Source organism: Chinchilla lanigera, unplaced genomic scaffold (assembly GCF_000276665.1).
Source record: "Chinchilla lanigera isolate Chin_1 unplaced genomic scaffold, ChiLan1.0 scaffold00001, whole genome shotgun sequence".
NCBI lineage: Eukaryota > Metazoa > Chordata > Mammalia > Rodentia > Chinchillidae > Chinchilla > Chinchilla lanigera.
The window spans coordinates 39,733,328-39,750,098 of record NW_004955402.1 but is presented as its reverse complement, the minus strand read 5'-3'; the positions used below and the strand labels follow the sequence as shown (position 1 = coordinate 39,750,098).

At 38.9% G+C, this 16,771-nt stretch overlaps 1 protein-coding gene across 9 annotated transcripts in view; it reads left to right on the top strand.

The window, feature by feature from the left end:
* The window catches only part of Tcf4 (transcription factor 4), a gene marked incomplete at its 5' end in the record, with an annotated part of 330,556 nt that extends 316,053 nt beyond the window's left edge, over nt 1–14,503 (top strand). For 5 of the 9 annotated variants that reach the window (XM_013510967.1, XM_013510957.1, XM_013510945.1 and 2 more), the window contains 5 exon segments: nt 7,798–7,933; nt 9,552–9,714; nt 12,841–13,070; nt 13,499–13,639; nt 13,824–14,503. In XM_013510967.1, the coding sequence (XP_013366421.1) occupies nt 7,798–7,933; nt 9,552–9,714; nt 12,841–13,070; nt 13,499–13,635 (666 nt within the window). 9 annotated transcript variants of the gene reach the window in all.
* Nucleotides 14,504–16,771: the final 2,268 nt, after the last annotated feature.

The window sequence follows — 16,771 nt, the reverse complement described above, 5'->3', positions numbered from 1 at the left end:
AAAAAAAAAAAAAAAAAAAAGTCATTTGTGGAATGAGATGGAATGTTCATTATTTGATAGATACATGCTAAATGTGTATTTCATAATATCAAAGGTTTTAGATTTCAGACATAGTCTCACAGATAGCTGCTGTGTGTATCACTGCTATTTAGGAAACATCTATTTGCACATTGTAATAGGACAGTATTGTACAGTGACTTGTACCCAGGCCCTACCGTTGGGACGTTTATAACCCATGGCAAGACTAGGCTTTATGAATAAACAACAAAACAAAATCACTGATGTTTGCACACTGTCCTGTTAAACAGTGCTACTGAAGATGTCCTGTAATGAGTGGTCTGAGAAGAGCTGTGTCCAGGCCCAGCAAGCTATGAGGAGATGCAGATTTCTGGGGATCAGCATAGTCTTGAAGGGGTTGAAAGCAGGGGATCTGGGGAGCTAATGACAGAGAAGCAGTTGGTGATTCCTGAGATGAAACCTACCCAGCACATGGAGCCAGGATGAGGTGGGAGTGAGCCTAGCATGAGGACCCATGAGTAGGTTATTGGATTGAGAGTGAGCAGTTTAAAAGTATATGGGAACTGGAATCATCCCTGAGCATACAGATGACAACCACAGCAACACAAGAGGAATCTCAGATGTGGTCCATAGAACAGTGATTAGCTTGCTGGAACTTTAGTGTGCAAGGGCTCAGGTGATGGGGAGAAAGGGCGGGCTTCCAAAGATGTGAGGATTCAGAAAGAGATTGGGAGAGACCTGTTTCTCCACATTAGGCCAGCTTCTTCAAACTAATGCTCCCTTTCCAAACATTTTTCAAAAAATATATGTGGTTAGATATTAAGAAAAGCATTTAAAAGTAAAAGCCAAGGGTAATGGTAAGTTACTAATGATGGACTGTCGGTGCTGGTTAGGTAGGGCTTTGTGTGTGGGTCAAAGCAGGATGGCTCGCTCACATGAGCGTGATACACTTCAGGGCTCCCAGAGTGCAGGTACATGTCAGGTATTCAAGTGACTTTGCCTTTGGTCTAAATAAGAGTTTGCTTACAGGTACAACAATTGTAAGACTGTGCCGTAACCTCTATGCCAGATGGGCTTGGTTCACTAGGGATGGATTAATTTTAACTCCACAGAGCCTATGTTCTGGCCTGCCACCTGGAGCAGGGATGGAATGGAATGTCTCTGTTAACCTCCCTTCTAGTGCTTGCTTCAGGTGCTGCAACCAGTTATGGTTTCCACTGTAGGAAAATAATGAAGAGAATTGGGGGCCAGGGGCCTGGTGGAAACGAGAAAGAGAGAAATGAAACAGTTTTAGTAAATGGAACTTATGAGTTAGAGAAAAAAAAGATGAACTGAATTCAGCTGATCCATTTGCATCTCTCAGACCATATCATTTAACCATTCACTTGCAACCGAGCTGGTGGACAGTCCAGGGGAGTTTTGACCCAGTGGATCACATGACAGTTAAACATTGACAAGGTCAAGATCATTTAGATCAGATTTAAATGCCCTGGAAAATTATTTTATCATCTGGAGAATACGCATTAAATAAATCTCCCAGAGCTGCACAATAGAAAATTACATTAAATTTCAGACAGAGCATAAATGAAACTGTGAGATGTCCAGAAAAAATTAGGTCTTCTGATGACAGTTATGAAATTTTTCCCAATAAACATTTTAAGGATCAAATCAAAATCCAAACAAAAGAATCACATCCAGACTTGACTTCAGTTAAAAGTCCTTTAAGTGTTTAATCACATAAATAATAAAAACGTAAGTCTGGTAATTTTTAAGCTGAGAAATATGGAAATATGTTTGTGATTGAAGAGTGTCCCAGATGTGAGGCTGTCTCTCACAAGAGTTGGTTTCTAGAGTTGGTCTTGTTTTCTACCCTCGGTGCCTCTGCTGTCATTATTCGGAGTATTGATCTGCTGCTACCATTTCATGAACTGCTGAGTTTCATTTGTGAGTGAGTAAAAGAAAAAGTTTATGTGACCACTTTCCACTTCTTTAAAAGATGCACTTTTAGACTAAATGGTGTTTTGCACATGTGAGAAAATAAGTTTGCTTTCATCTAATACGACAAAGATCTGGCAAGGTGATTGAAAATGAAATTCGGTAATGGACAACTGACAGGTATAATTGATATTTCATGGGGAGATTACACCAAACTGTTTGCCGTGTCGATAGGTTGTAATTACAGTGCAAGCCCATAAACATTTCTTTTGTGGTTTTGAAAAAACAAGAAAGAAGAGTAAAAGGTTTTTCTTTGTCCCATTTTTTTTCCCCATTTTTCTTCTTGTTATTTTTCATCGCTCTCAAGAACACATAAATTAAAAGGAAAGTTTGCACCAAAGGCCATTAATAACCAATTTAAATTTCACTGTCCCAAATTGTCTCTAATAGCATATCTGCTTTTGAGTCACAATCACTTGAGTCTAGAAATTGATAAGAAGTTAAAGTTGGTATCTTATACTCTTTTAGAAGGATTATGGTAGAATAGAAGTAACTGGGGTCTGAAAGCCTGTTTTGAAGCAGTTATCTCTGGAGATAACATTAACTAGGATTGAATAACTGCCAAATGAAATTTAATACATTTTCCCATCCATGAAATAGGCCTCTTAAATACAACAGAATAATTACTTTCACAATGCTCCCTGGAAACAAAGGAGCAAAAGCATTGAATGTCTTTTTTGTTTGTGGTGTTTGTTGTTAGCTTGAGGATAAGGAGGAGGATATTTATGGAGATGCTGTGTGCATCCCGGTATAAAAACAGTCTGGCCAACAGCCACCTAATTTGAAACTGCATGTCTTTTAAATCTGTTTATGTTGGAAGAGTGGTGGCAGATATTAAATTTTATAATTTAGTTAGATATCTTGGCCTTGGACTGAGTTGGTGAACTATGATTTTTCCTATGATAAAAGTAAAATGATTTTTATATCTATATGTTCGTATGTATATATGCATGTAATAGGTTTGTATAGAGGTATATGTGTGTGCATACATGTACACAGTTTTAAAACAAAAGCTCCAAGAAGTTCTTTTTTTTTGCACTTAATTCTGCTTCTTTCAATCATATATGTATATATATGAATGATGGTTATATATATGTTACAAGTTTTATGAGTTCTGTTTAGTTCTATATCTAGATGTTGACTAAGTTACTCCACCATTGTCAGCCCTACCTTCCTTCTCTGTAAAATAGAGAGCTTGACCCAATTTCCAAGTCCCTTCAAACCCTTTAAGTCTCTGTTCTGTTATTTTAAAATGCTTTTAAGATATTCTTTTCTTGGAAAGTTTGATCATGTAAAATTATATGGTATTTACATGATTCAAAAGAAATAATACATATCTAAAGGTATTTAATAATTCTCAGGTAAATTCACATGAGTAAATTTAAATAGCTGTGTCAACATTTGACTATAACTTGATAAATGTAGCTTAGATATTTACACAGACATTTCTCAGCCATGATTTACCAAGTCTCCAGAAGGAGCCGGCTGAGGTAGCCATGATGGGGCTGCAGCTCATTGGATCCCAAAATTACCTGATCCTGGAGTGGTTTATTCCTAGGACCAAGGATGTCTGCTTCAAACTGATGAGCTGGGCATCAGATGATCCTGTCATTCAGAACATAGAAATACTAAAACCAAGAGGGGGAGTTAGTGGCAAGTGTAGATCCTGAAAGAATATGCCAGGAGAGACTGTGAAGGAAGAAAGAGGCCAGGCTGAGAGAGGAGGGGCGAAGCCATGGAGAAGCAGTGGTAACCTGGAGGGGAGAGAAGGCTGAGTGGCCCATCAGGGGCTCGGGTGGCCTTAAGGCTTCAGAGATCTCTGGGTGCAAAGTGCAGGTTACCAAAACCTGTATGAGGAATTCCTTTTTACTTAAGTAAGCCCAAAGAGGTCTCTGTTCCTTGCTACGAAGAGTATCACACTAAATTGATGAGTACACAAAAATGCCACAAAGAATCGTTATAAGCTCCCTGAGGACAGGGTCCACATCTGAGTTATTCATCGCTCTGTCTTTGGCACATCGAAAAACCGACAGGCGTGGACTAGAATAGAAAATGTTTGTTGATGTATAAATATACTTTCTAATCAATCAATTAATAATTATTTTAAAATTTATTGATCTCTTTTGCTTTTAGCATAATTATCTAAAACTATTACACTGTGTATGTCCTATCACAAGACTTAAAGCTGGCTTTAACTCTGTTATATAAATGAAAAGTTTATCAAAATAGACCTTTACTGAAATATGAATGTTCTAAAAATTCACACCAAACATCATCCTTAACAACTGATTTGTATGTTGAATAAATCTGGTTTTTCCTTCTTATATTATATATTTGTTATATGAAAAGTGAACAGAATCAATAGCCCTTGTATGTACACACCACACTTCAGGTTCCTGTGTCTCTTTTGGAGTTATTCAAGTGATGGTGTCGCACAGATTACTCATAGTCTTTCTTGACTTGTGTAGGAACAGAAACACTGTAAAACAGAAATATCTAGGGTTAGAACGCGCTATCTGCAGCCAAGGAGATCAGCAAAACGAAGCTGTCTTCTCAAATAGAGCACTCTGCCACCGCCACGGGCGATGGAGTTGATCCTAGAGAATTAAGCTCGGTACCATGTGAACCTGGACCTATAGAGCTCATTCATGTGATCCAAAATATCCACGGTCAAAAGGGAGACCTTAAAACAGCAAAGACAACTTTGTCTTCATCTTCCTGTATGGAAAAGTTACTGATACTGTTTGAGATGATTTAAGATGATCTGCAGAAAATAGACCAAGTTAGGTAACATATATGCCTAAAATCCAAACAAAAATATAGTTAGGAAAAATGTATTCTCAAATATATTTTCAAGATTTTATTATCTTTGTTCACATAAAAGATTTAAAATCGAACAGATCTGATCAACACAGTTACTAGGAGCACAAAGATGCCCATAAGTGAAGATAGCTTGAATTTCAAGAGTCTTTAATTTCATGAGCTATTGGTTTTATTTAATATACAAGTACTTTCAGTTAAAATACACTACTTGCTTCTATCTGTGTGTGTTGTGTACAGGTATAAATTCCCTACAATGAATGTGATCATTATGTATACCTAAAATGTGCCAATACACTTAATTAATTTTTTTTTAGAAAAACCACTACTATGTGTAACATTTGTGTAACTGTTACATACTAGTTGTTTTTCATATACTATTGATGTTCTTTATCATAACCCTGGGATTTATTCTCTGTAATCTTAGTGTTATTTTCTTCATTTTGTATTTGAACAACTTATAATCATACAGCTAAGAAACCAGCCACAATGAGAACCTAGATATAGTTGCCTTTCACTATCCATTACACTGATTTTCGTATCGAGGCAGAAAAATAAAGAGATAATTGTTGTGGGTTCTCTTTTCCTCTTTTGAGAACTTGTCTAAATGCTATCGAAAGGAAGGAAAGTTTTGGGATCAATAACTGAATACATTTTAAATGAAAAATAAATAACCAACCCTAAATTACAGTGCAGATGACTATAAAGAAAGCTTGAGAACATTCAGAATAATTCTGATGTAGAAGACACATACATTTCCATTAAGATCAAATCTGTGAGTATAACTTAAAGATCACCCTTTATAGGAATTCAAGAAGGTAAATCCACTGAGGATATCAATAAATACGAACTGGTACTAAGGCAGTTAGTTATTTGGTAGCACATTGAATGGCAGGCATAAAGAGCTACTATTTGATCAAAGACTAAAATTCATCCTTATAATTTGAGACCTTAGGTTAAAAGAGAAATCCTTTGAATCAGTCTCTTAAATGCACAGCTATAAAAACAGCAAACCAAAGTCTTAATGAAAAATAGCTATCACAATCGTGAACCAGACATGGTTAAGGAGCAAAGTGAGCGTGAGATGTCATGAGAGCGGACCTGAGTTACAGAGGAAAGGTTCTGGTGTGGCCCCTTGATGGGGGGAAGGGCTTGTACTTAACCCCACAAAGCTCCAGAGCTGAAGCAAAGGCCATTGACTGGAATCTACCAAGAAGCCAGTTTGTGGTCCGAGATAGAATAGGAGGTAACCAATATCTCAGGACATTTGAAGCAGTCACATAGAGGCTGTGTAACCATCCTCAGAAAGTTCCACTTTGTGACACAAGCCCTGGGTGCAGATAGCACCTAGCTTCCCAGATCTCTCAGCGAAAAAGTCCCAGTGGTAATAGGCTTTTAAGTCATTTATGATTCTTGCTGGATTTTTAATCGGAACAGGTAGTATCATTTAGATAAACTGCTTTCATCATTTAGATAAACTGCTTTCTGACCCTGCTCTTGCCTAGAATTAATTTCTTTTGTATTGTTTCTTTTTTTTTTTTGGTTTTTCTCCGGTACCGGGAACCGAACTCACGACCTTGCGCTTGCCAGGCAGGCGCTTTTGCCGCTGAGCTAAATCCCCAGCCCCTCTTTTGTATTGTTTAGGAGTACATATGCACTAAAAGTGATACTTAATACTTGGCTGTCTTTAAATAGCTTCGATCCTGTGAATCTGATTGTTGTTGATTCAATTCTTGTCACTGCATTGTTTGGAAAGACTTGTATAACTACATCCTTCTGGTAGTAAGAGAATCAAGATTGCACTTTGTGGCTGTACAGCTTTGGATTAGAAGTGTACCTTCATTCATAGCAGTGTAAATTCACAGATGGATGTTCTTCAGTGTTAAACCCATTGTCCAGCACAACTGGTCACTTCACAACAGGCTAAGAAAATAACTACTTGGAAATACAAAGGCATATGAGCTACTTATATTTCTCTTGGTTTACAAATGCTTAATAATTTTGCTTTAAGGCATAAGGTATAAAATCAGCAGATGCTGTCTCAGTGCCACAAGTTCAACATCTTTGGACCAGCGTAGGTAGTAATAGTTAATAAAAAAGCTCAGCAGTATTTTTTTTTCGAATCAAATAATTATGCTGTACTCTATAATTTTATTCTTGGAACCATAAAGAGTATTTACAATATGGTATCTCTCTATGGTGAGAGTAGTGAAAAAAATGGAAGAATGTCCAAACATCCTTGTGTGGCAATGATGGCATTACTGGTGTGTTTAATAAAACCTTTATTGGTACATTTTCCGGTGTGGTGGCATTGGCAGAAACGGTCCCCCTTTGGATTTGGAACTCAGCAGCTGATGAAATACAGTAAACATTAATTTGGAATGGGCTGCCAGTTTTAGAAAGCCAGGTGACATTTTATTATATTTGTACCGAGCAGGGGCTGTGTCCCACACTGCTGTAGCTTCCACTGTCAGAGGCTTAGCTGGCATTATGGGAAAAAAAATGGCAGGCCTGAGAATCTTATCCCCTGAAATGAAAGTCGAATGCCAAATTGAAATTCCTGTAGGATTTCCGATAGCAATGGGGGAATTGAGAAGCCCACAATTAAGCATATGGGCATTAAGATAATTGTCAGATCTGTTGGCGGACATGATAGAAGACAGATGGGTACGAATCAGTGCGCTCCACTGCAGCACCCTGGGAGACAATTTGACGTTTTACCTGCCTGAGCTGCTCTGCCATATTTGTCACTGGATGTACAGCACGGCATCTTACTGAGCGTTAAGTGTTTTTGCAGAGCAGTAGAGGTACATGCGCGGTCCTCCAGCGCCCTCTAGTGAGTCACATTTGTGAGGATTGCGTTTTCCAAGGTTCGCCTTCCTTCATCCGGGCCTTGCTGCCCCCAGAAATAGCTGTTGCACCTACTGCTCCTACTAAGCATCATGGTTCCTGTCATCCCTTCAGGTTGGGGCCCATCGCGAAGATGGCGTGGCCCTCAGAGGCAGCCATTCTCTCCTGCCAAACCAGGTTCCAGTTCCACAGCTTCCTGTCCAGTCTGCAACTTCCCCTGACTTGAACCCACCCCAGGACCCTTACAGAGGTAAGCGCACCTCAGAACGGCTCTTCTGACCTCAGTTAGCGGTCCACCCAGAGAGCATGCCGAGCAGCCTTGGCCATCAGCCCTCAGCAACCACCGGCAGAAAACCAACAATCAAATTTGGTGCCAGAATGGCCAGTAAATGAGAAAGTAGCTCGAACTTAGCCTACTAATTGCGTTTCTTCAGTAACTGTTTTCCTCAAATATCCTCCAAAATCCCAATCCTATTTTCAGTAGGGAATGAGGCAATAGACTGATGAGAGGAAATTTTATTTTAGCTATTTCCACATTTTACTCATCCTAGTCCTCTAATGTGATTATTTGTGGCCTGAAAATGATATTTCCAAATGAATAGGAAGGAAGGAAATTATTTTTGTTGTTTAAGGTGGAAGGAAATGTAGGTGCATTTAAAAAATGGAACTTGGTCAGATGGCTTTTGCACTTAAGTCATCTAGCCCTATAACCAAGGCCCCCCGGCTCCCCACTACAGGAGCCTTTCTTGTCTCTGGGAAGCTGAACTACACAGGCCAGATTTAGATCCATTCATCCCAGCTGGCCAGCTGTTCTCATGGTCACTTACATAACAGCTTCGCATTCCTTTAATATTTAAAACAAACAGAACCACCCTACCGAAGGAATCCGCATAGGCATCTTTCAACCTCTCACCATGGTACACATCTGAGTGTTAGTTACCCACATGTATTGGTACAGTGGTTCACTTTCATTTGGCTAGCAATAATCTGGAGGCCTTCTCTTTGAAAGAGACTTCTGTTTTGCCCTCTTTGTTTTAGTTCTGTGCTTCTTAAACTGCAAATGTGCTAAGCATGACCTGAGGATCTTGTTAAAAATGCAGATTCTGATTCATTAGATGTGGGATTAAGCATTTCTGATGGCTTCCAGGTGATAAGAATGCTTTGGGGCCATGGACCCAAAATGAGTGACAGTTCTAGGATGCACAGATTACAAATAGGAGGAAATCTACCATGGAAATGTATCTATATGAGACATAAATTACATTAAGATTGTGTTTTAAAATGTAACGTGATCTTGAAAAGTTGAGCAGTGATAAAGCTAGAAATTTCTTCAGTAAGCAGTGAACTGCCTTCCATATGTACATTTTTAAATGCTGATTACTCCTTGAGGATAAGAGAAGCCTAATTTCAGAATATCATTAGGGTATCTATTGAAGTCTTGACTGCACGTATTTAGCGTACTCCCTGGGAATTATATTTTAAGGATATTTTTCTATTAAATCATTGCATATGGAAGAAACTCAATATAATAGCTGATATTTACTTGGGTTCTTAATCAGAACATTGAGGTGTGTGATTTTCATGATTATGATTTTCATTGCAATTAAGTTGATGTTTTGTAGACAGTGAAATTACCATCTACTCCAAAAGATTGCAAAATAGAATTTAACCTCAGAGCCAATGCAGGGAAAACTTGTTTCCGCAGGTGCATTTTTGAAACTTCACCAGATAGCAGGAAAAAAAGTGACAGCAGGATCACACAGTTCAGCAGAATGGATTGTCTAGCTGGCAGCCTTGCAATCTGCGGTGCACGTGTTTGTGCATGGAGTTGGGTGTACATGTAACCTGGTTTCTTACCCCGCCCCCAGGCATGCCACCAGGACTACAGGGGCAGAGTGTCTCCTCCGGCAGCTCTGAGATCAAATCTGATGATGAGGGCGACGAGAACCTGCAAGACACGAAATCTTCCGAGGACAAGAAATTAGATGACGACAAGAAGGATATCAAATCAATTACTAGGTCAAGATCTAGGTAACAGTATATAATACTGTCGCTTCATTTAATTCCTTTATTGGACTTTGATGAAGTGAACAGAACAGGAAGAAACTACTCAGTTTTTTCCTGGCAGGTAATTCTACAGATGAACAGAAAATTAAAGGCCTATTCTAGAAGTACCAAGGTATCCCTTAAGATACCTGTACTCTAGTGAAGCCTAAAATGTCCTTGCATTTGTGAATTTGGACTCAATGCCAATTGCACACAGTAAAAACAATTTGTAACTGATTGAAGTGAAAATGGCTTATTTAAAAAACTACATTCTACAAATTTGGTCAGAAATGTTCTTCCTAAAATATTTTCAAAGAGATTTTAGCCGTGTTAAAAAGTCAATTGATGTATACGTACACCTGTTATTTTGCTCTTACTTCAAAAGAGAAAATATTAATTTGTCAATTGTATCTGAAAATGTTGATGTATATACAAAAATAATCCGTAAATTGCTAATTTTTTTTCCCCTTTCTGATAGTTCTTTCTATAGAAAACACAACCACAGGAAAATAGTTGTGTTTGGTCTTCTTGAGTATCTGCTATCGTTAAATTAGAATGGCCTCTTTTACTGTGGTAATCAGATAGTTTTTGAATGCCCCATGTACATGATACATGTATACTTCTGAGTTATTTCTATTTGCAAATTAAACCAGCTGTACTAAAAATACACACAGCTTCCCTTTTAAAGTTGTGGCTCTCAAGATGATAGCTGGTATCTTTTATGAGTTAAGAACACATGTCTTTTCATGTTGCTTTTATAATTACTGAGACAAATTCTACCTACTGCTGTAATTCCAGCAATGCTAAATGCATCGGGCTTATTCCCATTCCCATACTTTCTTGACTCTTGGCCACATTAGCAAGGAGTCTTGGGCTGGGATTTCACATCCTTAACAGCTTCACTGTTAGTCTAAGTCAGTTCTTGGTCACTTAACTACATGGCCATGACTTACACATATTAATAGATGTTTTGAGGTTTCAGAACAACATTTTAACTTGCCACTGAAAACTTTTTTTTAAAAGGTCATCTGTGGGACATTTATGTGTGCTTCTAAAACAGTGTTGTAAAGCAATGCTTTTTAAATCTATAGAGTTTATTTGCATAACTAATTTATTTATTAGTAAATAACCAACTTCAGTCAGGCCTTAGCCTGAAAACCCTTTGGAAAACAAGTTCCCATTTTCAACTCTCCCCTGTGTGGAGGGTGTAGCACATGTTTGATGTGTAAAACTACTCCCAGAATTTTAGCTTTAGGATGAGTCCAGCAGAGACTCAGATCTGTTTCCTTTTCCTTATTGTAGCCTAGTGACGCTGGTGTAACGGATGCAGGAGCGGAATTATAGTAAGCTGAATTTCCTAGGCATCAGCTGAAGTCATGGGTGAGGGGCGAGGAAGGATCAGCAGAGAAGTGAGGAAGACCAGAGAGCAGAGAAAGAGAGCCTCTTCCAGTTAGAGCGACTGAGCTGTGTGTTCTCCAGCACACACTGTGACAGACAGTGCCATCTGGAAAGGAGTTGAACCTATGGACGAGGAGTCCAGCCTGTCAGCATCTTTCCTTAATGCGTTCCTCTTCCCTCTAACTTTCCCTTTTCCCTTAAGTGTTCTTGGCCCTCATACATCATCATGTGCCACATGTACTTGCAACCCAGAAACACTGCTCTCATTTTTGATTGATTAGAGCTCCTCCAGTTGGTCCTTTTTGTGATTTGGAGGTTACCCAAGGATTATCCAGAATAGCAGATTGGAGCTGTACCTCTTCAGCCAGCATTCACGGAGTGTGGGTTGAACTGACTAGCTAACTTTCCATGTGTCTTCTAACCCTGAAATGTTGTGATTAATCGTCTTTATTCTGTGAACATTTCCAGCTCAGAGAACGTTAAGGTAGTGGCATAGTCCTCTAGCTCAGTGTGTGAGTCTCTAGGCTAAGGGTCACCTTGATGTTATTTCTTACACTAGGGATGGTTGCCTTTCAGTGACATGTACTTCATTTTTGTGTCTCTTATACCCCGAAGAATTATTGCTCATGAGAGTTTCCACTGGTCGTCTGGTGTTCTTTGCTTCTATCACCTTGAGCCCAGATATCTCCATACTCCTCCTTTCTTTGTGATAGCCCTGAAAGTACTGTAAGCCCTTCTGCCATGAAACCCTGTCAGGATGGTATCCCTTCCAGATGATTCACCCTCCTGTTTATCTGCCATTTAGAAGTCTCTAATTGGTTACAATAACATTCAGAAATGGTCAGAAGTAACCTTATCTTTCCAGTCCATACTGGGCCTGATCATCCCTGTATTACGAGTCATAGAATCTTTTGGTTCTTACAGAGATTCCTGTTTGGCTTCCCTTGTGACTCATGGTGAGGTCATGGCAATTTATAGGGAGTAAATATTGGACTTGCATTGTTTTACATGGTGAATGTCAATGTATGTTTCTCCAACTTACTTTGGGCTCGTAAAGATCCATACTAAAGCGTACAAGTGATGTCTTGCCAACTTTTTATTTTATACATGAAGAAAACGAGCCTCAGGTAGGGTGAGTGAATTTCCAAGACCTTCAGAGCTGGGGATGGGGCACCTAGGCCAAAGCTCCACTCTCTCCACTCCCATTGCATCGGTGTGTGCAATACAGGACTTTCTTCTTACTCTTGTTAAACTGCCTTGTATTTGCTTTACCTATTACTCTTTTCAGTCACTGAGTTTCCCTAGGTTTCAGTTGTTAAAGTTTAAAAAATTACGTATAAACTGTCTTTCTCAAGTGTGATCATGCTGTGTGCGCTAGGCATAAGTTGGTGGAGGCTGCTTTGTAGAATATAACTATAAAACTCCAGTTGCCCTTTTGCACACGACCGTGGGCACACTTTGGGCCCTCCCTTTGGCTCAGATCATCCCCTTTTATTCAGTGTGGGTTTAATGTGTCATTTGAAAGACTAAATGCATTGTATATTGCCTTTCACAGCCATCCAAGCCCTTCCCAAGGTCAAGTGGATATGAAATTCTGCCAATGACACAGATTAAAATGGGAAAGCTCCATGACAACTCCGGGGGAAAAAATAATTTAGGTATCTTCCTCTTCCCCACACCATTAGAAAATGTCGCCTCCCTTTTGTCCCACAGCAATAACGATGATGAAGACCTGACACCGGAGCAGAAGGCAGAGAGGGAGAAGGAGCGGAGGATGGCCAACAATGCCCGCGAACGCCTGCGGGTCCGAGACATCAATGAGGCTTTCAAGGAGCTCGGGCGCATGGTACAGCTCCACCTCAAGAGTGACAAGCCCCAGACCAAGCTCCTGATCCTCCACCAGGCCGTGGCCGTCATCCTCAGCTTGGAGCAGCAAGTCCGAGGTCAGTGAGCTGAGAGCAACACTCGGCTGTGAGCAGGAGCAGACAGCCAAGCCTTAGCACCCTCAGAATAATGCTTCCGATGCAACCGTGTCTAAATCTATAAAGCAGCAGCAATCCCTTGTCTGATAATTAAGTTCTAGGATTCTCTTACAACTAGCATTACATTGTAATCTCAGGTCGTACTGTCAGTAATCAGAGCTTAGTTCACTTGCTTTACTAACTTTTTTTGAAACTGTAAAACGCTGGTACAAATTCTCTGGCAGTTCAGCTTTTCCTAGTGACCAACCAAGTGAATCACCACCGTACATGTTTCCTAACTGTAGCATAAAGCTGAGCCAGAGGGTGGGAGAAATAGAGGCGGAGGGGACTGCCACCCTCCACCGGAAGCCTCGGCATTAACAAAGCACGCGTGCTCTCATCCTCCACAGAAAGAAATCTGAATCCGAAAGCAGCCTGTCTAAAAAGAAGGGAGGAAGAGAAGGTGTCCTCGGAGCCTCCCCCGCTCTCCTTGGCTGGCCCGCACCCTGGAATGGGAGACACATCAAATCACATGGGACAGATGTGAAAGGGCAAGTTCATTTCCCACCATTTCTGAGATCATCACCCACCCTCTCACCTGCACCCCAGCCAGAAAAGCCAGCTTAGATCCACACGAACAGATACCTTTCTTTCTTGGAAAAAAGAGTCTTGTTATGAAGCACCTCCTCTTTCAAGAAGATACTAATTAATTCCTCTCTCCTTTTCTTTTCCCAGGTCCAAGTTGCCACATTGCTTCATTAAAACAAGAGACCACTTCCTTAACAGCTGTATTATCTTAAACCCACATAAACACTTCTCCTTAACCCCCTTTTTTGTAATATAAGACAAGTCTGAGTAGTTATGAATCGCAGACGCAAGAGGTTTCAGCATTCCCAATTATCAAAAAACAGAAAAACAAACAAAAAAAGAAAGAAAAAAAGTGCAACTTGAGGGACGACTTTCTTTAACATATCATTCAGAATGTGCAAAGCAGTATGTACAGGCTGAGACGAAGCCCAGAGACTGAATGGCAATCTTTCCACACTGTGGAACAATGCATTTGTGCCTAAACTTCTTTTGGAAAAAAAAAAAAATATAATTAATTTGTAAGTCTGAAAAAAATATTTAATTTAAAAAATTGTAAACTTGCAATAATGAAAAAGTGTACTTCTGAAGACAACTACATGAACGTTTTTGTTGGTATTCAAGTCAGCTAGTGTTTATAATTACTGGATACTGAATAGGGGAAGCGCGGCTGCCCTAGTAACAAAACCAGCAAACGTCCTGACGACAACGAAGTGATGACATTAGCCATTCCTTAGGGTAGGAGGAACAGATGGATCTTATAGACCTATGACAAATATATATATAAATATATATATAAATATATATTAAAAATTTAGTGACTATGGTAAGCTTTTGTTCATTTGTTTCAGACTTTTTTCTCCTGTAAAAAAATAGTACTGATTAACTTTTTTAAAAGAAAGATTTTACTGTAAATATGAATTTTTCCTTTTTTTCCTTTTCTCTCTCTTTTTTGTTTTACTTTTTTGTTGTTGTTGTTGTTGCTGTTGGTTTTTTTGGGGATTTTTTTTTTTTTTTGGTCTTATTTCTGTCCCCCTCCCTGGTTTGTTATCATAACCTGTAGTGCCAACTCTGCTTCTGGAGGGGCAGTGCAGGAAGAAATGCTGACCCTGAAGTTGCTTCTCATTCATAAATAAGTAGAAAGTTGTTTCTCCAGTCTTTTGGGAACACAGGACTTAAAAGTCACATCATGTGTAGATATTACAAGCACCATTACCAAGACATGGCAACAAGAGTTTGTCTGACTTGTAATGTTGCATTTGTGACCCTCTTCTGGGATTTTCAGAGGTACAAGGTTAGAATGCTACAATGTTACCACTGTGCCTTCCAATGTTTATATCATCGGAAACATAACATAATCAAAGTGGCTGTGATTTAACAAAACGATTAAAGTGTTACCTACCTGTGTAGCCGAAGTAGTGTGCAGTGAGGCGTTTCTGAATACATGGTCAGATTTTTGGAAAAAAGCAAAAACAAAAAAAACAAGTAAAGTTCAAAAACTGTCAAATGAGAAAATTGCAAGTAGTAAGTAGTGTGACAGAGCTGATTGATTTTGTTGCTTTCTTGATTTTTTTTTTCACAATGGGTTTACTAAAAAGTAGATGACTTAACCTGCCTCCTCCTTCGTCTGAAAAATGCCAATATTCAGTCATCATGCAGCATTATAACAAGCCTTATAAGTCCTAAAGCATTAAGTTGCACTTTTTTGAGGAGGGATAGTGCAGTATTTCTCTGGCCAGTACGAATGAAGTTTATACTTACCATATTTGATAGAAACATAGGTCAAGCTATGGCACAGCAACTCATCAGATAGCTAGCTTTGACGTGTGGGCACAACGGAACCAATTCCCATCATAACTTTATACTGATTGACTTTGGTGTATAGTGCAGTAAACAAATAGTGCTCCTAGTTAAGTATTTGTCAGCACCCTTTCGTCTCTTAACTCGTTTCTATTTTTACAGCCACACAATCTTGGCATGTATTAAGAAAAAAGCAATCCCTGTTCAAGTAGTTTTTCCACCTATCAGCACTGAGTAAATGCCATAAATCCATCAAAATGGTCTAAATGTTCCATCTGTTCTCCTGTTTTGCCAGTTATATAGTAATGAAATACATTTGTAAATTTTATGCAACAAATGGCAAACGTATCATTATTTTGAGATTGTGTATGTAAAAGTTATATTTTTACATGTAGACTCTTGTTATTATGTGTTTTAATACATTGTATCGGTTTTTTGTTTTTCTAAACTGTGTGGTTTAAAAGAAGTCTCATTTAAATGAAATAGTGAGCTACAAGAACCTGAATTTTATGTTCCTTTCTGAAAATGTAAGAACAAATAAGATAGTTACCACGTGGTCATCTTTTACAAACCCATGAACATTTTGATTAGCTGTGTGTGCGTGTGTGTGTGTTGAAAACTGTAAATATGTTAGTAGCGATAAAACTAAAAAACCTTTGATTTGTTAATAAGTTCCTAAAATGTGGAGGTGGATTAAAACCTTAGGAGAAGAGCAGAAATCAAACTTCATGAAAAGTTATATGGGAGCTTTCCTGTGAAATGTACGAACAAAGGGTCTCAAAGAAGGGCATGGAAGACAATAATGTATACTCTCCCCTCCTCCCTGATAATGGAAACCATGTGTACTTGTTCCCTCAGTATGTTGAAGATTTCCTTTTAGTGGTACATTCTGCACTCATTTTGTATAGTCTACCAAGGCGGGTATCCCTAGGAACAATATTATATAGGAAGCAGGTATACTCTGATCACATTCAGGATAAGTGTACAGAAGAAAGTATGGTGTTTACTCTTTAGGGAACTGGAAACACTCCCTGCGTTGATGTACATTTTAAGAATGGCACTTTTGATAACATGTTATCATAAAGGTGCTTAATAGAGCTGAATTAAAGTTTTCAAACCTGTAAACAAAGCAAAAAATTAAATTGTAGTCATTTGGTTATTTTTTAAATTGGTGCTTTATATTTTGTTCTCACTCAGAGTAAAAGCTGCAATTTCTAGTTGACCAGCTTTGATGTATTCATTACTCAGTAATGTAATACCTCTATTGTTGAATTCCCCTTGGACTTAAGCGGAAAAAC